The sequence below is a fragment of the Mesoplodon mirus genome (genome assembly GCF_964341445.2).
Source record: "Mesoplodon mirus genome assembly, chromosome: 2".
In the NCBI taxonomy this organism is placed as follows: Eukaryota; Metazoa; Chordata; class Mammalia; order Artiodactyla; family Ziphiidae; genus Mesoplodon; species Mesoplodon mirus.
The window spans coordinates 167,547,738-167,574,614 of NC_138977.1; the positions used below are offsets into that span (position 1 = coordinate 167,547,738).

Here is a 26,877-nt window from a genome sequence, read left to right on the forward strand (position 1 = left end):
AGGTCTCGAGCCTCATCGCTACACAGTGAAACCTACTAGCCCCTTTTCACTTTTCAGGCTACTTCCCTGCCTGTGCTCTTAAATTAAAATAAATTCAAACAGCTCTCCCCTTGCCCCCTGCCCCGAATTTTCCTGACACACAATTTTTACCCATTCTAGACAATGAGGAAGGCTGTTTCTCAGGACCATTAATTCTGGGCTCCGTCCTGCACTTCACTTTGCAATCCCTCAGCCATTTCCCCCCAGACTGCCATTTCCCACCTTCCCATCTCCCCTGATTTTCAGCGTCTTGTTAAACAACAATTTCTTTCTCTTTCTCTAGTGCCGAGACTGGGAAATTACTTTCTTTAATCCTAGCCCTATTTGTACCTTTAAGGCCAAGAATTTTAGAAGCATGGGTGGCTCTGAAATTGTTTTCAGTTAGGACTGCTCTGTAAAAATACTGTGTGTGTGTGTGTGTGTGTGTGTGTGTAATTTTTTCTTTTAATGTTCTGATAGCCGTTTCTTTTGGCTTGACTTTAGAAATCACTGTTTTCTGGACACTGGGCTGTCTCTATGTTATGGTTATTTTACTTCTTTAAGAGTTAACTGCTTTAATTCCCTTATCATGTGGTCACGTGTACTACTTTTCCATCTCCAAATGCAATTAAAAGTTCCCTTCGGGTGTTCCAGGTTTTGCTCATTCTATGTGTGCATTGTTCTCATGGCTCAGAAGGCCTTTCTTTGACTTCACTCAGATGGAGCCTTTCTCCAAGGGGAGGAGGAGTGGAAAAATCAGAATGAGGTGGGACAGCTTTGTTTCAGAGGCCAAATTCCTCACTCTTAAAGCACCATCTCTCCTGCAGGCCCAGGCCAAGGAGACTGTCCTCACCAAGACTGGGTGTGCAGGGGGCTTGGGGAACAGGCAGGCCTGAGCCCTGGGAAGCACTGCTGCCAGGACCAGCTTCGCAACCTTAGGCACTGACTGATTTTTATCTGTAAAATGTGGATAATAATTCCTGTCTCATCCTTTTATTGAGAAACCGAGAAGTTCCAGGCTAACTAATGGTGTTATGATGGTCATGGTGGTTCTGAACGGTCTCTGAATACAACTCATGACCAGTGCTCTAAGCCAGTGCTTGTCCAATGGTGGGTCACGTGTGCTCCCAGCACTTGACTGGTGGCCACGCACCACGGGAGTTGAATCACACCTAAACTGCTCTATAGCCCGGTCAGTGGGTTGAGTCCACTGCATGAACTTGGATGTCTTGGCGATGTCCGACTGTTACAGTAGTTTTAAAGTTTTTAATTCTCGTTTTCTGGACTTATCACAAACTGGTAACAAACAGTTTGCAAATCTGCAGGGATCCAGGGACCACGGAGCGAATAGCACGTTTTAGGCTGTGGGCTTTTTGAGGGTTCATACCATGAAGGCCCTGTGGGAAGCCCCGGAGGTTTGCTGGGATGGTTCTTTCCCCGCCACCAACTTCAGTGTTTAGTAAGAGTGTGCTGCTGGTGTGCCTGTGTGAACGGTCAGCGGTCTGCACAGGTGCCAGCCCATAATTATGGTGACTGCCAGCAACACTGGTTCATCTCAATCTCTGAGCAAGGATCCTGTTCCATCCTCAGGCTTGGCTTGGCATTTAGATAGGAACGGGGGTTGGACTGTAATCCTTTCTCGTGTCAAAAAACCAAGGAAAATATCCTGGCTGGCAGTCAAGCCTCATAAAAATAAAAAACAAACATAAAAAACCTTGGCAGGATTCCAAATGCTCACCAGCCACAGCCACTTCAAGAGGTCGTCACATCATGTCATTCTGTTGAGGGTCATTTTCCAAAGCTAATTGCTCAGTTCTTCCAGACACTGGACAATATTCTTTTGCTATCTGTAGAAGCTACATGCAGGGACCAATGTTCTTTAGAATGTAACAGTCACAACAACAAAAATTTTCACTGGTTTGGGAAATTAAAGGTATAGGATCAAAAAACATTCCCGTGAAAACTCAGTGCTTTCACTCCCAGTTGAGGACACTGCTTTTTTTAAGGGGTAGATTTATTTAACAATCACAACAACAAAAGGTTATAAATCGTATTGAAAACACCCAGTGACAATGATTATACTTTGTATTGGAAAGGGGGTTTCAAATATACGGCACATGCCTCAGACTCCCTCCTGCCACCCTCCTCGGCAGATGTCATTCATTTATCACTTCTCTTTTTTTCTGATCTATCATCTGGCTTCAGAATCTCAGTGTAGAATTCAAGGCCATGACCAATGTATAGGAGTTGATAAACGGAATGAGACTTGGCTTCCTGGTGTAGTCATTTCAAGTTACATGTGCTCTTCACATGCATGATCGTTTTAACCCTCGACTGCGATTCAGTTCTTGTGATTCACAATGTACGTAATCACTCAGGCATAAGAACACTGGGGTTCCAAGAAATTAAGGCAGTTATTAATCAATATCATAGAAGGAGAAAGTGGCAAAAGTGAAATTGGAGCCCTGATCCACTGCTCTAGACAGCACAGGAGGGGACTAGCGTTTATTATGTTCCTCCTGTGTGCCAGGCTCTTCTACTTTGTAACTCATCTAATCTTATAAAATGTAATTTGTGCCAACCTGTGATACATTATTCTTCCTGATATTCAGATGAAGAAAGTGGGATTCAGAGAATTTAAACGACTAGTTCAAGGCTGTTATGGGTCGTAGGGGGGTTAGCGTCTGAACCCACATTTCTCTGAATCTGAAGCACATTTGCTTTTCTTACCCACATGGCCTCCACAGCTCCGCCTCTGCAGAGAACACCACTGAGAGCAGGACACGGCAAGGGCCCTTAGAGGAATGGTATTAATGACAGCAACAACTTGAATATGACTTCTCAACATTTAGAGAAACGGTTTAGTTAGCCCCACCCTGGAATATTTGTAGGGTGATAAATGATAAATGCCTGATATGATAACTATCTAGAAACATGCAAAAGTGTTTACCAAATAACATTAAGAAATTGTATGTATACTGATTACATTTATGCAGAAATTATGCATATTAGATGGATAAAGAGTAAGAGGAAACACAGAGAAAATATCTTTTGGCGGGGATACAGGATAATAAGATGTTTTACAGTTGCATTAAACATAATGCTTAAAAACGTTTGTGTATCCAAGCATCAGGAAAAGCTGGCCAAAGAAAATAGGCAAAAATAATCTCCCATTAGGAAATGTGTCCTCGAGATCTGAAAGAACACATTTCCAAAATAATGAGAAGGGTATAATGGCACTTAGAGTGAAAATTAAATGCTGATTCAGAGCAAGTAGAAGTAGTGGTATTAGAATAAAAATTTGACATTGGGAAGTCTGAGTATTTTAAGTGGGAATTTTGCACACTAGAGCGATCTGGAGGCCCCATGCCATGTTTCTTTCATTTCCTTGATGCATTCAACTCTACTTCTCTTTAGATTTCATGGTGAAGTTCTAGGTAGTGACTCTGAAAATGAATCACACATTTTTTTTTTTAATTTTAAATACTGTATGGCAGGTGAATTCATCCGAGTTCTATTACTTTTGGTGTGTGTATGTCATTCAAAATCTAGTCTTCCATTTACCAAGCTCCCATCCACCAACCATCCATTCAAGAGGCATTTACTGGGTGCTTATCATGATCTAGACCTTGTGAGGCCCTAGAAATACAAGATAATCTGACCTTATGTTGCTCTCAGTCTAGCACAGGAGACAGATGCATGGAGTGACAATTCTTATGCAGGACCTACCAAGAGGTGAGCAGGAGATCATGTGTGCAAAGCACCAGGGGCACAGGGGAGGGGCAGCTGCTCCCACTGAGAGTCAGAGAGAGATTCTCAGAGAAGATGATGGACGATGAGTCCTGAAGGATGAGGAGAAGCTAGCCTGGGAAAACTGGATGGAAGGGAAGGGTAGGAACAGTGTTGCAGGCAGTGAGCCATACTGTGCCAAGGCATGGAAGCAACAGGGCATGACGAGTTCGGGGAAGTGCAGGCGGTTTGTGTGGCCACAGGATGATATGTGAGATGGGGAAGGGATGTGGGACGAGGCCGGGAAGCTGCAGAGGCCCCATCATGGAGGGCCTAGAGTGCCAAAGTCAGAAGCAGAGCACTTGACGAGGGCACTAGAAACTGTAAACAAGTCCAAGTTAAGTCACCTGCTGAGATCAACAAGGATGGGTCTCCTCAGGCTATTAGGAGAGGAGGAACACTCTGGGATGACCTGAGGTCCCCAGCTGAGGCTGGACAATGTGAACTGAAAGCAGACCTACTTATAACAGTGTCTTCAACTCCCCGCAAAAGGGAATGTGCCTTATCCATTTTTATAAACACCCTGGCCCTGGCCCTTTTGAGCCTGGAACATAGTAGATGCCACCCCAAAAGTCTCTTGGTTACATGATTGATTTAAAATTTTAAAACAAAGCCAAACTACCCCAAACCTTCAAGGTATAAAGAAGTGTTGTCCCTATAGTATCCAGTGGGCAAGGATTGTCCACTCTGCTGTTGATGGGAGATGAATGAAAATGGCACATTCCATTCATGGCCAAGCCAGAGGTTTGTGGCGGTTTCCTTTAAATGATTACCGACAGGGTTTCTGCATTACCAACCCTCATTCTTTCTATGGGATAGGAAATGGAACAGATGTCAATTACTTCGTTTTCAATTTTAAAGTCTTATTCTTTAAACCTATTTAAAGAAAACAGTTTCTGCATACAGTAAACATTCACATATAAGAACTGCATATGAGAAATTTGAAATGATGGCAATTTCAAACCCTGAGTTAGAAAGGGCTTTCACTTTGATGAAATGAAAGTCGAGAATTAAAGAAGGATGAGACTCCTGGGTGTGCTGACCCACGAGAGCTCTTCTCATAACTCTGAATACAGGGGAATCTAGTGAATGACTTGATTCCACCCAAGAGATAGGACCAGAGACCTGAAAGACTTGATTCTACCCAGGAGAAAGGACCAGAGACCTTTACGAGAATGCACTTGGCAAAGAGAAGGGAGCGCCACATGAATTTATTTCACTGGAATCCAGCGAGGGTGGTGTTACATCTCATTTCCCAGATAAGGAAAGAGGCTCAGAAAGGTCAAGTAACTTTCCCAGGGTCACAAAGCTAGCAAGTGGCTGTCCTCTGACACATTCTCTTGTTTGTCTGACCCCTTAGCCCAGGACTCAGCATGAGATGCTTCCCTGGACCATGCCATGCTCTTTCCAGGACAAAACTTTCTCTAGAACTATAGCACTCAGCTAAGCTGTACATTTTGGACCCAAACTCCTTTTTTTTTTTTCAAATTTTTATTTATTTATTTATTTATTTATGTCTGTGTTCGGTCTTCGTTTCTGTGTGAGGGCTTTCTCTAGTTGCGGCGAGCGGGGGCCACTCTTCATCGCGGTGCGCGGGCCTCTCACTGTCGTGGCCTCTCTTATTGTGGAGCATAGGCTCCAGACGTGCAGGCTCAGTAGTTGTGGCTCACGGGCCTAGTTGCTCCGCGGCATGTGGGAGCTTCCTGGACCAGGGCACGAACCTGTGTCCCCTGCATCGGCAGGCGGACTCTCAACCACTGCGCCACCAGGGAAGCCCCAAACTCCTTAAACAAACTTAAAAGTTACATTCTAGCCATGTGGAACTGTCTAGTGTTCCCCCAGCCCCCCAGCTTTCTGCATCCTTCTCTGCTCATGGCTGACCCTCTGTCTTGTCTGTCTGGGACCATCTACTCATCTTTCAGAATCAATTCAAGGGCCAGTTCCTCCTTGAAGACTTATACCTTCCACACCCGCCGTCCAACAACTTCTCCATCCTTTGTACCTGGAGTCAGACCGTGGGTTTAAATCCCTTCTCTGCCACTCACCGGCTCTGTGACTTTGGGAAGTTACCTCCCTGTGCCTCAGTTTCCTCATCTGCAAGATAGGACTAACAGGAGTCCTGTAATGTTGTTGTGTTAAAAAAAGACTCCCTGGGCTTCCCTGGTGGCGCAGTGGTTGGGAGTCCGCCTGCCGATGCAGGGGACACGGGTTCGTGTCCCGGTGTGGGAATATCCCACATGCCGCGGAACGGCTGGGCCTGTGAGCCATGGCCGCTGAGCCTGCGTGTCTGGAGCCTGTGCTCCGCACGGGAGAGGCCACAACAGTGAGAGGCCCGCGTACCAAGAAAAAAAAAAAAAAAAAAAAGACTCCCTGCACAGAGCACAGCTGCATGCCTGGCACACAGGAAGTGCTCAGTGATGTTAGCTAGCATTATGTGCATCACTGTACCCGGACAGATTTCTCTCCCAGCACATGTTTTTTCTTTCTCCCCTACCAGGCAGTGATCTCTTTAAGGGTGTTGGAGACCTGGCACACGAGTGGTGTTTTATAGCTGCTTGTGGAATAAACAGTGAATAATGGGCGAAGGGGATCTGGGGGGAGCTGATGAGGCACCACGGGCAGGTCTCATTGACTTGGACTTGTCCCGATGCCTCTTCAAGGGCACCCGGCCTTCCTGTGCCCTCTTCAAGGAATACCAGGGACAGGAGGGCCTACTGCTGTGTCCAGCAAACATGGTAAAGGACACGTTCCTGAAATCCCACCATCTTCTCCCCTCTCTCGTTCCCTCACAAGAATGCACTGATTGAGGGGCACCATCACACCCACGTTAGGAAATGACTCCCTCTCCAGGAGACGGTGGGCACATTTTGTGAAACACACTACCCGGTTTCTGGGATGCCTAACAGCCACTCACTTTGCAGGTCCGTTCCCAGCCCCAGCCCCAGCCCAGACAACTACCACAGGGACACTCGGTCAGTAAGCCCTGGCCTCCCTGAGGTCACCACAGCGGCCTCCAGAGGAAGTGAGGCCACACCTGGTCAGGGCATCATCTCTGCTTGGCCACCTCCAGCCTCTGCTCCTCGGGGGCCAGTGAACCAGCCATTGGCCTCCAAGCACCGTGCACCTCCAACCTTGATGTGCTGGGATGTGCCCGAGGGAACGCAGGCAGTTTGACAACTCAAATCAAATGACAATGGCTGTTCTGTGGTCACTTCAAAAGCATCAGGTCCCCAGAGTCCCCAGCAGAGTGCTGCCCGGAGCACCAGCATCATCATCTGTGTTCACAAGCTCTGGAGCTGGGCTGCTGTGCTTCGCAGGCTCCTTCCTCCAAACAGGGGAGCCGCCTTGCTGGGCTTTGCACATTCCCTGAAGGCAGGCTGCCCTGAGAGTGATTCGGAATTTCTTGGGAATAAATGAACTTGTTCTGGCAAAGCTAGGTGATTATAATTGCTTACCTTCTGTATTGCTTAATTTTGTTTCATGAAAGATAAAGCTTATTGAAATTTCAGATGTCTGGAGTATTTAAAATCTCCATTCCTCCTTTCCAAAGCAGGACGCATTGATTCTTCAAATTCTTCTACTGATTTAGAAGGCCTTGCATTAATATTTGTCAACATAAAACGTCTGACCTCTTCTTCAGATACTGGGCATAGTTATTGAAGTTCCTCATTAACTCTATTTAAACAACACTTCACCTGACTTTCTGAGGCTTGAGACAAAGGCTGAGTTCCTCAGAAGGATGGGGGAGCTCCAGGTTTTAAAGCATTCTTATAAATAAATGGTTTTTCTGACTGCTCAACTGTCTTACAAAAGTAGGTGATAAGAGTACCAGGGAAATCTTAGATTCTGGTTCTAAAATGAAGAAATAACTTTTATTTCTCCTTCTTAGCGACCACTGACCAGGCCAGGTCTCATCATGGAAGCCCGTGTGTCCTGGATTTGGATTCTGAGTTTGAAAATCTGCTCAGCCATGATTTGCCAAGTGGCTCACAGCTGCCCAGAGGGGTTGCTGATGGGAGGTTGGCTTCTATCCTGACCATCTTCCCGAGACCCATGGGTCCTTCCCTGGGCTCCCACGGGCCTTGCACATCCCTCCATGTCAGCATGCCTCCCTGGAGCTGTAGCGTACCTCACCCCGCCGGCCTTGCCCATCAGCCTGTGAGCAAGACCCTAGGAAGGAGGCCAGGTCTCCACGATGAAGGCCCAGCATCTGGCACACAGCCAGGAAGACAGAACAGGCTCAGTAAGTGTCCTGAAGCAATCAATAGATGAGTAAGTGATGGAGTGAGTGGAGGCAAGAAAGACAAATGGCCACTGAACCAAGATGCACGAGCCGGGGAAATCAAGTAGTGTTGGGAGGACCAGGGTGAGAGAAGAGAGCCAGATGCCATGTTGCTCTAAGTGGTTCCAGTATGAAGAACAATGGTGGACACCCAGCAGGTACTCAATAAATATGACAATATTTATTAATAAGTATTAACTGGGTACTTTCTGCCCCAGGCTCTGGGCTAAGCCCTTTACGTGGATTGTCTTACTTAATTCTCCCATTAAACCATACCAGGAGCTGATATTACTTTTGGCGAAGTAGGTTAAGGACCCAGTGAGAGACGCTGACTCCCCCATCAAGGCAGGAAAGACATGACCCAATTCCTATCAATATCATCATTCTATGAAATAGTGCATTTGCAGCACCATGGATGGACCTAGAGATGATCATAGTAAGTGAATTAAATCAAACAGAAAGACAAATATCACGGGATGTCACTTATTTGTGGAATCTAAAAAAATGGTACAAACAAGCTTATTTACAAAACAGAAACAGATTCCCAGACATAGAAAACAAACTTATGGTTACCAAAGGGGAAGGGGGGAGGGATAAATTAGAAGTTTGGGATTAACAGATCCACACTATTGTATATAAAATAGATAAACAACAAGGACCTACTGTATATCACAGGGAACTATATTCAATATCTTGTAATAATCTATAAACAAGAATCTGGAAAAGAATATATGTGTGCATATACATATATATATGAATCACTTTGCTGTACACCTGAAACTAACACAACATTGTAAATCAACTATACTTCAATACAAAAATTAAAAAAAAAAACTATCATTCTACTTTCTTACTAGAAAGGCAGCAGTTTTGCCATGAAACACATAGATTCTAGAGTTCAAGTCCTGGTTCTGCCATTTGGGGGCTTAAAGCTGGGTGACTGACTTTACTTACACCATCTGTGCCAGCTCTCTTTTGGGGAAGGTACTGGTGCACGTGGGCCATTGTGACATCCAGCTACGTCAGGACGTGTACAGACAGCAGAGCCTGCAGCTACTTCAGCTGGTAGCCTTGGAAACGCTACTCTCTATTGCCCCAAACCATACACGGTTCCCTGTGTCATTCCCCCTCTGCATGTGTGATGTCCTCACTCTTTGTGGGCTGGAAGCAGAGAACTGCAGATGTGGGGACCAGTGGGCCTTGTTGACCCCAGGGTGAAGGCCACAGTTTTACTGATGACAATAAGAGCAACTGGGGGCGGGGGGCGGGTAGGGTGCGGGAAATTCAGCCTTTATTTCTCTGTGTTAAATGCAGCTAAAAGATGTAATAAAGGATTTGTCCAAGGTCTCAGCAGAGAGTTAGCGACCAAGTCTAGGATAGACTCCAAAGTCCCAGATTCCTATGTGAGGTCAGCTGAGGGTACATAGTGTGGAAATTCTTGATCCGCCTAAGGGGAGGCATGTTCAGATGGTTTAAACTAAATCTCTCCTGGTTCCTGACAAGAAGAAATGCCCAGCAGTGTAGGGCATCCTTCTGAATTCCTGTGGCTGGAACGGCAATGCAGACCCTCACTTGCCCAGACCTTGCTACCCACTCCCACTGTGCCAGGAGCCCCACGGGGGAACAGTTCTTAATGCAGAGCCTGGAGGTTTAGGAGAACATAGCCTTGGCTACCTTGGCTGGGAGCACTCCCCTCTGGATACACCCTCCTGGGCAGATTCCGGTTTTCCTCTGAGCAGGAACCAGGGGGCTGTTTAGTGGAGAACGCCCTGGCTCAGGGCTGCCAAAGTGGTGGGTATGCTGGGGGTGAGGCGGTAGGAAGTGAAGCTGACTCTGGCTTTTGCCACGTCTGGATTTGGCTCTGGGGCATCTAAATTGAATAGAAAGAGACTCTTCTCGCTCACCCAAGAAGGGGACACTGCCATCCTCGTGTTTAATCTTTTCAGAGGCTCCTGGCCCTGTAGCCCAGGCAGCCAGTTGCTCCAAGACCTGGCTCCCAACTAACTCTCTCTCCCATTTCTCCTGGCAACTCCCTTCATGTCCCAGCATCAACAGACTGCTTGGAATTCCATCCCCTAACTTCTGCTCCCTCTGATGGAAATGTCTTTCCTCCTCCTTTCTCTGGTTTAACTTTATTCGTTCTTTCACACACTACACAGGCATTATCTCTTCCATGAAGCCTTCTCTGACTGATTCTTCTGAAATGTCTATCTTGTACTCCCATAATTTCATCTGGAAACTTCTATCATGGTATTCACCATTTTGCATATAATGTTCTGTCTTTATGGGTCTGACTCTCATAGGAAGACATTTCTTGATAACAGGTGCAACGACTTTTGTCTTTGAATCTTCAGCATCTTGCCCAGTGCCTGGCACATTGCAGTGAGGGCATGACTTGGAAACATTTGTCCAAATTATTCTTCACTTACAGAGGAGGAAGTCTGGCCAGGACATTTCAGCATTTCAATGTATGCAAACATGATTGTACTTAGAGGATTGTGAATACAAAACAAAATTCACAAACCTGCACTTAAGGCTAAAGAAACAATAGCATAAACATTATGATGGGGTCGGGCCCTGGAGAAGTGGTCTGCTACATCACAGTGGTGAAGGAAGCCAGCAACTCAGAGGCAAAGGAATGTGGACTGTGGCCACTGCCTTTGTGTTGACTCTGGAAGACAATGCTTGCTTTATGAAGGAAACCATATCCTCTACTTGCAATGTGATGACTGCCATTCCACACTAAAAACCAGTGTGATATATGTTACCCTGTTAGACCAAATACGGAGGCTGTAAGCGTTATGTGGGCAGAGAGTTTTGCCTAACATTTAATTTTTTTAAAATAAAAATTCACTTTATATCTAAACCAGAAAATCTGTTACATGTTACACAGAGAGTCCCTAAGAAGCCTTAGAAATAAATGTCTGTGTTATAGCACCGAGGTGAATTTCTTCAAGGGACTCTCTCTGGAGGGCACACCGAGCCTCCTCATAGGTGACTGGCCCCTGGGTACAGAAAAAGAGGCTGTGAACTCAACAAAAGCACATTGGAAACTTGAGACAATCAGAAGGGACATAGTGCCAAAGCATTTTATGAAAGAGACATTGCTAGCCTTTGAATAATTTATTCCAGGAGTCATACAAACAGAGAGAAGAAGCTCAACACTGACAAAGTCTAGGTTTGATGCTTTTTGTTAATTAAACCCAATCATCTGTTGATCACACACACACACACACACACACACACACACACACTGTGGTATAAGACATACATATTGTGCTACTATTCACAATTGTCAAGACAAGGAAACAACCTAAATGTCCATCAACATTTGCAAATGTTGATGTAGTACATGCATGCAATGGAATATTACTCAGCCATAAAAAAGAATGAAATAATGTCATTTGCAGCAACATGGATGGAACTAGAGATTATCATACTAAGTGAAGTAAGTCAGAAAAAGACAAATACTGTACGATATCACTTATATGTGAAATCTAAACTATGACATAAATGAATTTTCTGTTTCTACAAAACAGAAACAGACTCACAGACATAGAGAACAGACCTGTAGTTACCAAGGGTGGGGGAGGGGTGGAGTGGGAGTTTGGGATTAGCAGATGTAAACTATTATATATAGGATGGGTAAACAACAAGGTCCTACTGTATAACACAGGGAACTATATTCAATATCCTGTGATAAACCATAATGGCAAAGAATATGAAAAAGAATGTATATATATGTATAACTGAATCACTTTGCTGTATAGTAGAAATTAACACAACACTGTAAATCAACTGTACTTGAATAAAATAAATTTTAAAAAGATATACGTATTTTGCTATATTACCTCATTTTAATTCCTTGGCTCAAGATACATATAAACCTCTAAATTCAAACTCAACAGGAAATATAATCAACCCATTGGTCTTACCCTGAGGTAGTTGAGGGTGAAATTTGTTAGCCCCATCCTGGTGATATTTTTGGACAGCTGATCCAGGACCTGAGGATCTTGTGCCTAAACAGGAAAAAAATCATATATTTTATCCCTGTAAGATGGTACCAACAAAGTCCTCGACTGTGCTACAGCTGCTAAGAAATACAATCTGCACCTTGTCAATTTTTCTCAGAGGGGTAGGCTGTTGGAGATAATTTAATTTACATTTTGAAGACATTTGCATATAACATTTAAGGACACTTTTGGATTACTGGTGCAAGACCCATTGCCGGGGAGAATCAAACTGAGTCAGATGGGAGAACTGACTTTACTTCCTCTGTGAGAGGCCCTGTGTCTTCAGGAGGAGGGTCATTAAGTCCACCCAGGACACCTCCAAGGTCCCTGGCACTGCCGCTTCCCTGCCCCGAGGGAAGGTGTGGTCTGGATTTGGCAGAGCCATACTTTAGGACTGGCCTTTGCTGCGTGTTGTGACAGCGTTGTTTTTAACAGCTTGGAGCCGAGGACTAAATGTGAAAACTTTGCAACTGCCGTGAAATATACACATATATTAAAAAATTCTAACTCTCCTTCTCATTAAGCAGAGGCTAGAAATAGATGTCTTCAACAATTTTCATCCTGCAGGACTGCAAGGGTATGCATAATATTTTCCAAAGTATCAGCCACAGAAAAAAACGATGCAATGTTTTGTGGGCCACCCCCAATGTTCAGTTTGACAAGAAAAAAATGAAAATTCTTTCTGGATTCCAATGTAAAGTGTCTCTTAGTTGATGCTCTTTCTTTCTGTTTGTCTTTTCTTCTTTTTTAATTAATATAAACTGTTGCTAAACAGAGGAAATCTTAAGTAAACATCCCTTTGTCTCTACATCTGCATTCATGAGACCATCTAGGTTATACCAACACCTTAATTTATTCTTTTTTTTTTACTTTAATTTTCCTCACAGTGATACAACCAACTGGCTTTGTGTATATAAATAAAATGCAGGAGAAACAGTCAGAGCTTGTCACTTTTCATGTCAATTTCTGGAAAGGGGATCCTTTGTGGACATGGAACTGGTATTTATTGAAGCCTTTCCAGGTTCCAGGAAGAGCTGGTTCTGTAGCCATGCATCAAATAGTTGTGGTCGACCTCAAGGAGCTCACATTGCAGTTGGAAGACAGGACGATAATAAACCCACGGAAGGATATTTTTGCTTTCATCGTGGCCATTGTTGCTGATAGCCAATCACAAATACTTGCAGAGGTCCTACTATGTGCCAGGCACTGGCCTAAGTGCTTATGTGTCTTAATTTTCAAACCAGTCCTCTGAGGCAGGCTCTATTACTATACCCATTTTATAGACGGAGGACTGGAAGAACAGAGGTGTCATGTCACTTGCCCAAGGTCACACAGGAACAGGGATTCAAACCCGTGTGTTCTCAGGCCCAGGCTCCTGACCACTACTCTATGCTGCTGCTTCTCTGTCTATTTTGAGACTAATAAGAATGGCTATTCCAGACTGCTTCAAGGAGAGTGGAGGATGTGAACTGGGCTTTGAAAATTGAGGAGGACTTGGGCATGGATGGGCAAAAAAAATGTAGTACTCAAGTGTACAGCACTCAAGTGTACAGCAGAAAGCACAGGGTCGATGGAAAGGGTAGAGATTGGACAAACCAGATGGGAGGAGGATGTTGAGGACAAAGGCCTGGGGAGACAGCCTGGGTATGAACAGTGGGGAGACAGATAGCTTCTCAGCCTGGGTGTTAGAACCTGCTGAATCGAAATCTTCATTTGTCCCTTTTGGGCTGAAAAGCCTTGGACAACTTATTAAACCTATCTGAGCCTCCATTTCCTTACTTAGAAAATAGGAGTAATAACAATTCACCTCTTCGAGTTACTGTAGGGACTCAATATAAGGTGTACAAAATGCTTAGCACAGGCCCTGCGTATCAAACACCCAGTAAATGCCCAGTTACTACTGTAACTGTATTCTCTTTTCATTGTACAGGGTCTTAAAAATCAGGCTCATTCAGTCTGATTTTGCTCCAAAGCATTTTCGCAGAAACCGCTGCATCACACATTCTGGAAGAGGGATTTATTTAATTTGATGCTATGTGACTCCTTCTTAAGGGACTGACCTGATGAGTTCCTACCAAGTCTTACCTTTAAAAATCTCTCTAGATTGTCATCAAATCCACCCTTGCACCTCATTTGTGCTCAATAAATTTGATGTGATTTATGGCCAAATGCAACCAAGAGGACCCCAGGTGTTCTGCCCCTTCCCGGAGCTGTGGTTAGGAGGGGCATGGACACGGATTGGAGGTATGTGAGCCCCGAGTCTTGTCGGATGGTTCTAATCAAAACTGGAAACTGTTTTTCTTACCCTTTGTTCTATTTCTTTGCCCATTTATACATAACAGGTTTATTAGCCCAGGCAGACCAGTACTTGATAATGACTGCATGGAATTTAAGAAAAGTACAAACTGTTTATTGAGGTAACCTCAATTTGGAGTTTAAAATAATAAACTATTTTTTAAAAAGGCTCACAATGCACCAAACTCAGAAACAAAGGAGGGAGAAAGGGGCGTGTGGATGAAAATGGTTGGGGGAAAAACTCATAATTTAGAGTTAATTACCTAAAGTGTGCAGACACTGGGAGTTCTTGCACGGTGAGAAAGTGGGGCTTCTCCTTTTTGAGTAAAATGAGGGGATGAAAGGAAGGTAGTAAAATAGAAATTAAGTTACTTACATGCATGGCAAGAATGCTTCTTGGGACTAACTCTCTGTATTGTCTAATGGTAAAGTGCCATGTTTTTATTCTCATGAGATCATCAAAGGTGAACTCCAAGATCAGTCTGCCTTCTGTACACACCTGGAAGCAACAAACAATGGACTCAGTGATTAGGTACTTTGTGATCACCACATTTTTGTAACTCACAGGTCTGCCACTCAGCGTGGTCTCCCTGACTCCCCTTGGGCGGTGCTGGATCTTGACAAAAATGTGACACAGGTGATGTATCCAAGGAGAACCAAGATAGGTGTAAGATCTGGAATCAGTGGGGTCAAAAGACAGCACAGCTGCTCACTAGCCATGAGCTAATGGTAACTCGACTAGTTACTACTGAAACTCCAGGAGTCCCCATTTCTTCATTTGTAAATATACAGACAAAACCCATCTTATAGCAATGATATGTCAAAAACTCCTAGAACACAGTGTGTCCCCCACAAAATTGGTACTCTTTCACCTCCTTTTTTCTCCACTTTCATTATGCTTCTACCATAGGAGTTTGAACTCTGTTCTAATCTTGGTTATGCTACTCTGGGAGAAAGTATCTAATAAAAGTATTCCTGCTTACGTATGAGTTACTACAAGGTTGCCCAACCAGAGAAAGTTTTCATTTCCAAAGAGAAATGCCAGAGGGCAACGCTTAACCCAAGGCTGTGGGTATTAGTTAGTGACACGTGGAAAATAGAGGCACATTTAGAATATATTCCTTGAATCACATCCTATCAGCCATGACAAATTCTGCTTGCATAAAGGGCCAGGCTTTGGGGGAGCCAAATTAATTTAAGAAAAATATATATTATTAATAAGACAGAGTTTCTGAGGCTCAGAATCTCCTTGATAGAGTGATCAGTGACAGGGTAGCATTTTTATCTTCTTTTGAAAGTCAGATGATTTTTGGCATGTAGTTCTTATTTTATTTACCTTTCTTTTCACTGTTAATGACTTTGAAATGAAAGAAAATGCTGGGTAGTCTCATGGCACTCATTCTATCTCAACTATATAAGATAGGAAGTGGAGGCATAATATTGGTTCAGTTGTAATTAAACAATTACAGCTCATTATTCAGTCCATGTTTGCCTTAGAGAAGCAGTAGAAAATAATGGATGGAGGCTTTGGCATCAGAAAGTCCTAAATCCAAATCCAGACTCCATTTTCCACTTATTTTGCAACTTTGGGAAAAACAAATAAATTCCTTAAGTTTCAGTTTCCTCATCTGTAAAATGAGGATAATAATATCCTTAGGTAGGACTGTTGGGAAAGTATATTAAATGAAATTGTGTATATAGATTGCCTAGTATTGTACCTGCCAGTAAATGATAGTTTAAAGATGAAAGACATGTAATCAAAGAACACAGAACCCTAGACCAGGGGTTGTTGTAATGTCTTATCTGAGACCTGGTGGGGTTTTGAGCAGTGTCTCAGGGGCTTTGCTGGGAAAAGTTTAGCCTCCACCTGGATGCTGAGATTCCCACTCACTTTCTAGACTCAACCAGAACAGCTTCAGTTTTATCTGTTTTAAATATTGGACTTCTGATCAAGCCTTTTCGAAGAAAGATTTCTTAGACTGAGAAAAGAACAAAACTTTGGAAATCACTGCACTACACATTAAAGAAAAAAAAGCGATCAACTGAATAGGGAAAATGATCATTTCTAAAACTATAGTCCATGAAGATAATTAGCAATTTATATCAACCTTTTATGAAATATTAATAATCACTTCCTTCTTTGGGAATTTAATACAAAAAGCCACCATTTATTGAGTTCCAACTATGTCCTAGGCACTGGGTTAGGTGATTTCTATTCTCTCTAATTTAAGGTAATATTTTCTTTAAACAAGTGAAATACCAGTGCAGGAGAATTAGTAACGTGTTGATAGGGCACCACTTAAGAAAGATGCTAATAACGTCTGCCATCTTCATCTTATCAAAGGTCTCAGAAGGACTGTCAGATAATTATTGATAATCTGGGTGAAGACCTCTAACTCAGAGCTAATTAGAAGAATCTGTGGGTAATTTCAGGCATTGGGCTCTTTGCCCCAAAACTCCTTGGCTGAGTGGTCTTCAGAGCCTCATTTTTGGCAACTTTGCCATGAGAGTCAAGCACAGTGAAACTGGGGAAGACTTCAGCATCCCCACCTCACTCCTCTAGAGCCTCATCAGCATCAGAATTAATTTAACAAGGTTTTCAAAAGAGTTGCATGGAGATTAAGGCACGCAATTCCCCCTGGAGTGTTAACATGACAGAAGCCACCTGCAGTGGAGGCTTTCACAAAGGGGAGGTAACTGCAGCCAGACATTGACAGAGAAATGTATTGACAATACAGGACAGGGAAGGGATATTTGGATGCTACAATCCTTTTCTTTTAAAGAGGGAGGATTATTGGCTGTTTAAACAAATATTAGCCCAGTTAAATGTCATCCTTTTTTATTATCTAATCTGTTTGTTTTGTGTTTATGAACCATAAACCCAAGGCAGAGAGTGGTTTTGGTTTACTTCTACCGGAATAGAATTTCATAAAGGGAAGGCCTGGATGAAGTTCATCTGATGAATTACTCAATTGGAGCAGCTCTAAGGTCAAGTTAAACTGTGTTTTTTGTTTACTGTGACATAGCAAACCAGCTGAGGACTCTTCATGCAGCCAAACTGCTATGGGCCTACAAAAGGGAACATCCCAACAGCCTTGGACCCCTCCTTTCTCAGCCAAAACCAAGGAATCATCTTTATCCAAGGCATAGGATGTGCAAAAGAGGAATCCTGAGAATTGAATCTAAGTTGATTGTGTTGGGTGCTTTCTTTAAGGGAAATTAAATGACTGACTTCCTTGAACGAAAAGATGGAAGAGAATTTGGTCACTGCTAATCTTCCCCAAGTAATTCTACCCACAGCCTCCACCCAAGCCCTATGCGGTCTCTCCAACCCCTGCCCCCATCATGGAGGTTAAAGGAAACTGAAGGCTTTGTGATTTATTTTATATGCAACAACCAGAAAATGGAATAGAGGCACTTAAGAAAAAAAAAATGTATATATTCCTTGTTTGGAAATTGTAAAAAAAAATGGGCATAACTTATGAAGGCGAATTAATATTTTCTCTTTTCAGAAAAATTCTGTGCATTCCTTGTAATCAATACAATTAATGTAGCTTTTATCTAAAGTTGGCCTTTTTTTTAAAAAAGCTGCCTTTCACTTGGAATCCAAAATCAAAAGGGTCCCCAATTAAGAAAACATTTTCTGTTGTGCTGAATTCATGTTACCGTACTGTGAGCTCTGACATTTTGTTTCTGTGGTAACCAAAATCAGCTGATTAGTTGGCATGGCAACAGAAAAGATGTAATCCCAGCAGACACACTCTAATCAATGCCCCCAGCACAGATGGTCTCTGGAGGATCAACAAGAAAGAGGCTGGCAGGCGTTCAGCGGATCACGTGCTAGCTTGAGACTAGGCCAGGAACAAGAGAACTAAAAAAGAACATTTCTCAAACTAACCGGTAGCTTTTTAACCCTTTTCTTTCTTTGACTAATTGTAAAGCAATACTGACCATGTAGTTGTATAACAAAATGATTCTCATGTAGCTTTTATGAAATACAATGTACTTTTTAGGTGGGGATGTTCATTTAATTTTCTTGGCCCGTATGCTTTGAACAGCATGCATGGACTAGTGCTTTTAGATTAACCATTGCAAAAAGCTCATTGTGTTTTACTTCAATATGCTGCATATGTAAATGCATATGTCAATACATATATATATACATTTATTAGAGCAATACAATCATTGATATTATAGTAATTTGGTTAGAGTCAGGATAAGAGCGTAAATGTATAAATCCTGGAGTATAACATGGTAACATGGTGTACAGGCTAAGGCAAGAATGATGAACTAACTGTCAAAGACATGAATGAGGATTCATATTGGAAAACTGGTTGGTATTTCCATGGTACTTTTCTGCAGTAGTAAATAATTTCATAATAAATAATTGAGATCAGAAAAAAACATAAACCTATGTTTACAGAAGTGATAAGGTGTCCAGTAAAGGCTGTAATTATGGTTCCAGATTGTGAGCCCCCAAAATAACCCAACATGTACCCCAGAGAGGAGTTCTTTCATTATCTGCCAGAATTCACACCCTCAAACACTATTCAAGGGGTCTTTGACTCTGAAAACCTTGGTGACTGCTCTTCTGATTATTAAGCCTCATTTCCAGTTTGATTTGAAATTGAATACAGAAAAGAAAGGCTTCATAATGTGTGTTTAAAAACTCTAATTACATATTTATCCATAATCTATAATGTTCCTAGGATCAGGAAATTGCAAAACATGCACTATGGTCCTGAGGAATATTAAATATTACTGTTGATTAGGACTGTGGCTGATTTTTGATTCACCAGTTGACCACATTTTCATAAAAGCAACTAAGAAATGCTGGGTCAAATGTTATTTGGAGAATTAGAGTTTATTGATATTCTAAATTAGAACAATGTGATAGTGCCTCACATAATGTGCTAAGTGATGCCATGTACTAATAGCTGGCTCCCCTTTAAAAAATTCCAAACTGTTTTACTTTGTGATACTGAAATGTCATTAGCCCCCTGTTTTCTACTAAATAGCCGTATTATTTTACTATATAAAGATGACTTATTTTTAATTAATATAAGAACAAAAGAAAAATTGGAAGATTCTTTGGGTAGTATAATAATCACCAAGGAGCAAAAAAAAAAAAAAAAAAGAGAGAGAGAAAAAAAATGGATGCTTTGGAATTTTCTAAAAATAAATGTGCATAATTAGCATCTGGACGAAGTCCACACAGCTAAGCTACATTTCCCAGAAAGGGATATTTTTCACCACAGTATAGAAATATTCAGTACAAGAGTTGGCAAATGTATTGCTGTGGAGTAGAGTCAGATGGGTGATCGAAATAATTAAAGCTTGAGACCAAGAGAGCTGAGTTCAGGAGATTGTCCCATCTGGGAGGTGAGTACCATCTGAGAGGGGAGTGCTCCAGGATAGGGGAGAATGCAACAGAGGAAAACCTTAGTTTCTTAATTTGAATGAAAAAAGCACTTTATCAAGTCATCGAAAGAACTGGATTCTTTTTGATTTAAAACCAGTCCAGAATGTACAGCACTATATCTTCGGAACAACTGACGGTGCTCATTTCTGAAAAAGTTTTGGTCTGAGAAAGAAAGAAATTGAGGAAATAGATGAAAGCGCTATTTCAACGTGCATTTTTATTTTCAGAGACTACAGGCTTTGGAAGTAGCTCCTTCATTATGGGAAAGTTTTATTTACATATCACGGATTTCTTTTTTCCCTGAAAGCATAAGGAATTGGTGTGTTTTTCTTGAATGACCTAAAAGTAACAATAAGCCTACACAAACGATAATGAAGCAACAGAAAAAAGGCTTTCTCTGCAGTGCTCAGGCTTTGTCATGCTACAAATGGCTCAGGTATCCACAAGGTGATACCTAAATATTTTGTATCTCTGAAAATAGGTGAGCCACAGACAGAGTAAACCATCATCTAGGTGATCATTCCTTTCCACAGAGCAAAACGTTCTTTCCAGCATGGACTTTCACATGCAGTGGGAACTTTCCTCTCTGCTCAACTGCTAAAAAGGAAGAAAGGGAAAAACCCATCTCCTCTTCCACATTTAAAATGTCTATTGACAAAAATCAAGATACCATAAAAACAATGGCATTTAGTGATTTGCTTTTGCATTTTATAAGTGTCTCCTTTGCTTATAAGCATTTTATAAGCATTTCCTTTGGTTTTTTACTCCCTCGTGGGCACTGGAAAGGTTAAATCACACCGAGATCAAAGAATACTTTAAATAATAAACATTTTATAGCTACTCTTTCCGCAAAATGGTGCATAAGTAACAAACACATCTTCAGTTTTATAATTGGGCTTCTGCAATTAACCCTGATAATTCAACTTCTCTTAACTATAAAGAGAGGGTTGTCATTTGTGTTTCAACTAAAAGAGATAGCTGCTATCATTGATATTACAAATTAGTTTCACATTGAATCTTAGTCAAAATGCAATGAACTAGTGTTCATTAAAATAAACTTCCGTTTGCCAGATTCTTTAACTAAATATTTATTCTTACTAATTTTTCTCCTTGGGAGAAGATATAAAGGGATTGTCTATAGTGTTCCATTTACATTTTTATGTTTTTGTGTTCCTTAAAGATTATGGCTAGTTGAGTTGTGGTTTGTTGATTTTTTCCCCCTTGTTAATATTTGAATTTAGCTTTAAAAATTGTTTAATTTTAGTAACAAAACACAAGTACTGACCGCACAGTAATAGGAGAGTGTTCTTTTAGTTGTAGAAGACCCTTTGTATAAAAACCAAAATTCTATGTAATATACAACATCATGGACTATAGTGAACAATACCTAGTATCTTTCAAGTATTATATATTTGAAAGATACTAAGAGAGTGGATCTTAAAAGTCTTCATCACAAGAATTGTAACTATGTGTAGTGATGGATGATAACTAAACTTATTGTATTAATCATCTCACAATATATACATATATCGAATCATTATTTCGTATACTTAAAACTAATATGCTGTTAAATGTCAATTATATCTCAATTTTTAAAAAACACCAAAATTCTAATTTAGCAGCCTAAGTTTGATAGGCAGCCAAAGCTCTCTTCTCTTAGTCTTGAGGGTCTATCATGTTTGACTCCCTGGGATCTGTATCACATGCACATACCTTAGAACAGGGTTCACCATAGAGTCTTGCCATGTTACAAACAAAAAAGATGACCTCACAGTGCTGAAAGCGTCTGAGACGTGAGAAGTCAGGTTAAAGTTCCAGAAGACAACCATAATTACTATGCTTCAAAGCACCCAAAGAAGAACAAGGCTTGTTGCCGAGCCCGCCCTGTACCTTGGTAAACATGGGCTTCCCGTGCTGGGTGACCATTGCACACTGGTCGCAGTCCACCGTGATGGATGAGTTGTGGTAGGATTCTTTTGAGTGTTTGAGAATGTAATACAGGTCAGTCACTCCTCCTTCAAACACAGTGCTAAAGTAACGGGGGATGAGGGTCCTGCCGATAGCTGGGAGAGAAACAACAGAGAAATAAACCATTAACAAAAATATCCAGGTGGTCTCATATGCCCCACACTGTTGCCAGACTTCCAACTGGATACAAATTGTACCAGGAGGCAAATTTCTCTTTATTAGCCACCATGTTCCTTCTGGGTTACAGTTAATAAAATAAAATCCCTAATATTCAGGAAAAATTTATACAGTCATCTTTCTAGATTTGGTGTCCATCAAAAGTCAGTAATGTAAGAGTTAATACTTTAAATATAAGGGGGGCAAATGTACTGACTACCTTGGACCTCATGTGTATTCTCTGAGTTAAAATATTTTCAAAAAATAAAACATATCCAATTCACCTTGATTTTTCAATGGATTGTTTGCAGACCAGTTACCCAATCATGTTTTATTATTGGCAGTAGTAGTCATAATGATATAAATTTTGATAATGTAATGCTTTGTGGTAAGTGAAGTATTTTGGCCTTCACTCATTGGATCTTTAGCACAACTTCAAGAGAATCGGGGACTTAGACCCAAAAAGGTTATTACAAAAGAAAAAGTTTTTAGGAATGTTTCAAAGTCACGTGATTTATAAGTAGATAACTGAGGTCTCTAACTTCAAATCTGCAAACACCCAACCACTAAAACACTTTCCAACACTATGTCTCAAATTGCTTTAATGAAGGGAAATCTTTAAAAAGTGATCCGTATCTGTATGTACAAAGAGATCCATACCTATGTAAGTACTGATTACTCTCTCCGCTTCTGGAGTTGAATAAAATATCTTTCTAGAATAAAAGGGCCATTTTCAGAGAACTTGATACCTTCCACTTGGTCTAAATTGGTCTCTTTCATTCCATGTGTCCTGTCCTGCCCCATTTTAGTTTGAGTGATTGGTAAGTAGCTGGGTCCCTCTGATATATGACGCTTAGAAACAGATAACAAGCCCTTGCTTTAGCAGAGATTTTAAATCCTCTTACACTGAAAATCCCAACTCATAATATCAGGAATTTTGCCTATGTGCAGATTTTGAGGCAAAGTACTAAAGCACTCTCAAGTGATTGAAGGTTTTTAATAAATCTCTTACGTTCACTATATAAGGCTTCCTGAAAGACAAAAATAAAACTTAAGATAAATAAATTACCAAAGAGAGCTTTAGTAGGAAAAACCATGCAATTTTCATTTGAATGTCTAAAAATATTTAATTTCATTTTAAAAGCATCAGTATTTATCCATTTTGTATGGATCTATATCTCTTTTGTACATGGATTTTCAAAAAAAAAAAAAAAACTATAAAAAGAATACCCTGCCAAACTGTTTTCTGAAGGGATCTCTAAAGAATCCCGATGTGGATGACTAGTCTCTGAATAATTTATGTAGTTGTTATTGCTTCATATTTACTGCAGTGAAATCAATCAACAAGTGTGTGCTAAATATTCCAGGATCTTTGGCAATTTCATCCTAAATAATCCTTATACATACATTTTCTAAACACCGTCTAATCCCCAATAGTGCATGTTTACTTGTTAAATATAAAATTCAAATAAGAGTAATCTGAGTCCATCATATCCTTAAACATATGCATAGCTGATATATTATAAAGAAAACTTCATTAATGCAAAAAACCTTATTGTACTTTGCTAAACAGCTAAAATTAATTAAATGCATTTCAAATATTCTAACTTAAAACTAATTACCATAAACCAGCTCTAGTAATTTGACATTTTGGGATCTATACTGTGGAAAATAAACACAAACCATAAAAATATAGATGTAGGGTGAAAATATTTTACTACAATATCCAAGGAATTGTCACATTAAAAAGGTTATTGCAAACAAACATCATTGGACTAGCCTACATTATAGTTTATTCATGAATCCTGCACAATTTAATTTCTTTTTAGTAGTGTTTGCTCTATGATATCATTATTTTCATTCATAGTTTAAGAAAAGTCAAATGGGAAAAAAGTTCATTAATTCCTTAACTTTAAATTTTTAATCACGTCTCCAACTCCAGGAAATGTACATGCTGTATAGTCAATAGACGTAGAGGGAAATTCAGCTTTGCTTCATGGAATACTTTCTAGCACTGAGGGAAATGATTGTTATGGATACCTGAGGTTTGTTTTCAGTCCTGTTTCCTTTGTGGGACTGCCTGTACCATTTTTTTGGAAACGGATGGTCTTACTTGGACCATCACTCAAAAAGCTGTGTTATCCACTGTGGTAGACTGCTACTCTGATGGCCCCAACCAACCACAACAATGGAATTCATGATCTTGTGTATGTAGTCTCCTCTTTTCAAATCTGGACTGGGCCCTGTGATCTGCTTTAATTAACAGAATGTAGTGCAAGTGACCTTGTGTCTACTGGGGCCAAAACTTAAGAAGGCCTAGAAGCTTCCACTTTGTGCTTGGGGGAAAAACCCGTTGCTATGTACAAAGTCCAACTATTCTAAAACTGCCATCCTGTGAGATGCCCAACCTAGCCATGTGGAACAGCCACATGAAGGGGAACTGTGTTTTCCAGACAACAACCCCAGCTGAGCATCCAGCCAACAGCCAGCACCAGCTTGCATGAGTGAAGCCATTTTGGAAGTAGATCCTTGAGCCCCAAATGAGCTGCCTCAAGCTGGTTTCACACAGATCAGAAATGAGCTGCCTTCCACAGACTTTGCCCAAATTGCAGAATCATGAGTAAATAAAAGAAATGTTTGTATTTTAAGCCAATAAGTCTTGGGGCATTTTTAAGTGTAGCAATGGATAACCATAGCACACTTTCAACCTCCTACGCTACAGAGATGGGCAAATTAGAATCCTTTCCTGAAAGAAAGAGGGCAGTTTTGCCACTAAAAGCATGTGAATTGTAGAAATGCTGAAGCTTGCATATAGAGGAAAGCAGATCAGAGAGACCAAGAATCTTTGTGGACTGATTTGGGCCTTGTCTTAGCTGGGAGTGAAGCCAACTCAATCCCTTGGAGGTCCCACTTATGGGAGATATACCACCCCACCTCCTTTTTTTTGCTTGAGTGTGTGTTAGCTTTCTGTGATTTGCAAACAGAAGAATGCTGATTAATGTTGTCCTGTTCCAGCATGGAATGGATGCATGAACACACATAAAATAAGGAGGAAGTGATGAGAAAAAGGTGTTGTCAGAGGCTATTAGTATTTTATTGTTGCTGTAACAAATTACTACAAACTTAGTGGCTTAAAATCTACCTATCATCTACCTATGTATCTATCTATGTATCTATCTATCTATCATCTATCTATCTATCTATCATCTATCATTTAATTGGCTTATAGTTTGACAATCTGACATGGGTCTTGCTGGGCCAAAATCAAGGTGTCAGCAGGGTTGCATTTTTCTCTACAGGCTCAATTTTCTTGCTTTTCTAGAACCTACAGGCTGTCTCTACTCCTTTGCTGTGACCCCCTCCTCCATCTTCACAGTCAGCAATGGTGGATGGAATCCTCATGGCTTCACTTTCACTTCCTCTTCTGCCTCCCTTTTCAGCTTTTAAGGACCCTTGTGATTGTACCGGGCTCACCCAAATAATCCAAGATAATCTCCCATCTCAATGTCCTTCATTTAATTGGATCTGCAAAGTTCTTTTTGCCATGTAAGGTAACATATTCATAGGTACCAGGGATTCGGGCTGGACATCTCTGGGAGGCTACTATTCTGTCTACCATAAAGATTATCTTTAAAGAGCTTCTGTTCTGCAAGGGAGTATAGTCAAAAATACAACACACACACACACGCACAAGCGCACACACACACACACGGTGCAACATATAGATAATGTACAGTGAATGGGACAAACAACCAGAAAAAGAAAAAAAAAATTGCATGTGCTTGAGGAAATCCCCCTAGCTCATTCACTGATCTCTTCTATAAACATTCACTGAACCCAGAGTAGGTGTAAAGCTCTTTGGCAAGTGCTGGAAACACAAAGATAGATTTTTGTCCTTGTCTTTATACCTCATTTCTAATAACAACATATCTAAGTATCTATAATGCAATGTGAAAATAGTTAAAGTTAAAAATAGGTTTATGATTTTGAACTCTTTGCCATTTTCTTCTGAATCCTGAATTTGATATACAATTTTATTATTTTGGAAGCACCAAGAAGATTAAAATGTCCTTTTAATAAATTGTGCAACCACACTGCACAGCCTAATATAAATGACTTTAAATCAGTGAACATTTTAGATTTAGACCCCATGGTCCCCTGACTCATCAGCCACACCAATTCTAGATTTATTTAAGTTTTATACTGTCACACTCATAAGCTGCACCTAAGCTTTACATTTATACTTTAGTCCTTGGAACTAAAAATAATTTAAATATTGATATGTATAAATCTACACTGTGCCTCCACGAAAGGGATCATATCTTTCAAATATACTTGAAAAGAGATTAAGATTCTAATAGATTATTAAATTGATTCTATTTTTCTAACACATTTAGGTCAATGCTCCAAAAATTGGAAAGGGAAAGTATGGCGAGTAAGAGAGCATGGGAAGATTTTCTGTGATATTAGGTGAGTGGAATACGGTAATGTTATTTATCCATGTGTTTATGAAACAGAAAAAGAAAATCACAGATTAAATTATTCAGGAGCCTGAAATGTGCATAAAGAATGTTTAAATAATGCTCTACTGTGTAGGTAAACATTATTAGTCTGGAATAGCTAACACTTTATCCTTAGCTAATTTGGATGTTGAGCTCTGAATTCCAGTTCCTTGGGAAGTTTTTCTTTGTTGTTCTGTCTTGTCCCCAAGCACCGGCACTGCTCCCCAGAAGGTCTTGCATAGGGCTGATGGTGCTATGGAGGCAGGATCTAGCTTCTATCTTTCCTTGTAGGTGTTACTTGTAGACATTAAGGTATCTACAGGATACTTGTAGATATTAGCCTATTTTTTCCCCCATTTAGAAACCAAATGGATTCACTGGGAACTCTTAATCACTGAGACGATATAAACTACTGTGCATCTGCCTTTTGGA

At 40.9% G+C, this 26,877-nt stretch overlaps 1 protein-coding gene across 7 annotated transcripts in view; it reads right to left on the minus strand.

Moving 5' to 3' along the window:
- Positions 1-26,877, minus strand: part of LDB2 (LIM domain binding 2) — a 406,071-nt gene that overhangs the window by 65,797 nt on the left and 313,397 nt on the right. For all 7 annotated transcript variants that reach the window (XM_082631218.1, XM_082631219.1, XM_082631216.1 and 4 more), the window contains exons 3-5: positions 21,710-21,882; positions 14,774-14,896; positions 12,025-12,108 (exon numbers count right to left, since the gene is read on the minus strand). In XM_082631218.1, the coding sequence (XP_082487344.1) occupies positions 12,025-12,108; positions 14,774-14,896; positions 21,710-21,882 (380 nt within the window). The remainder of the gene's footprint in view (positions 1-12,024; positions 12,109-14,773; positions 14,897-21,709; positions 21,883-26,877) is intronic.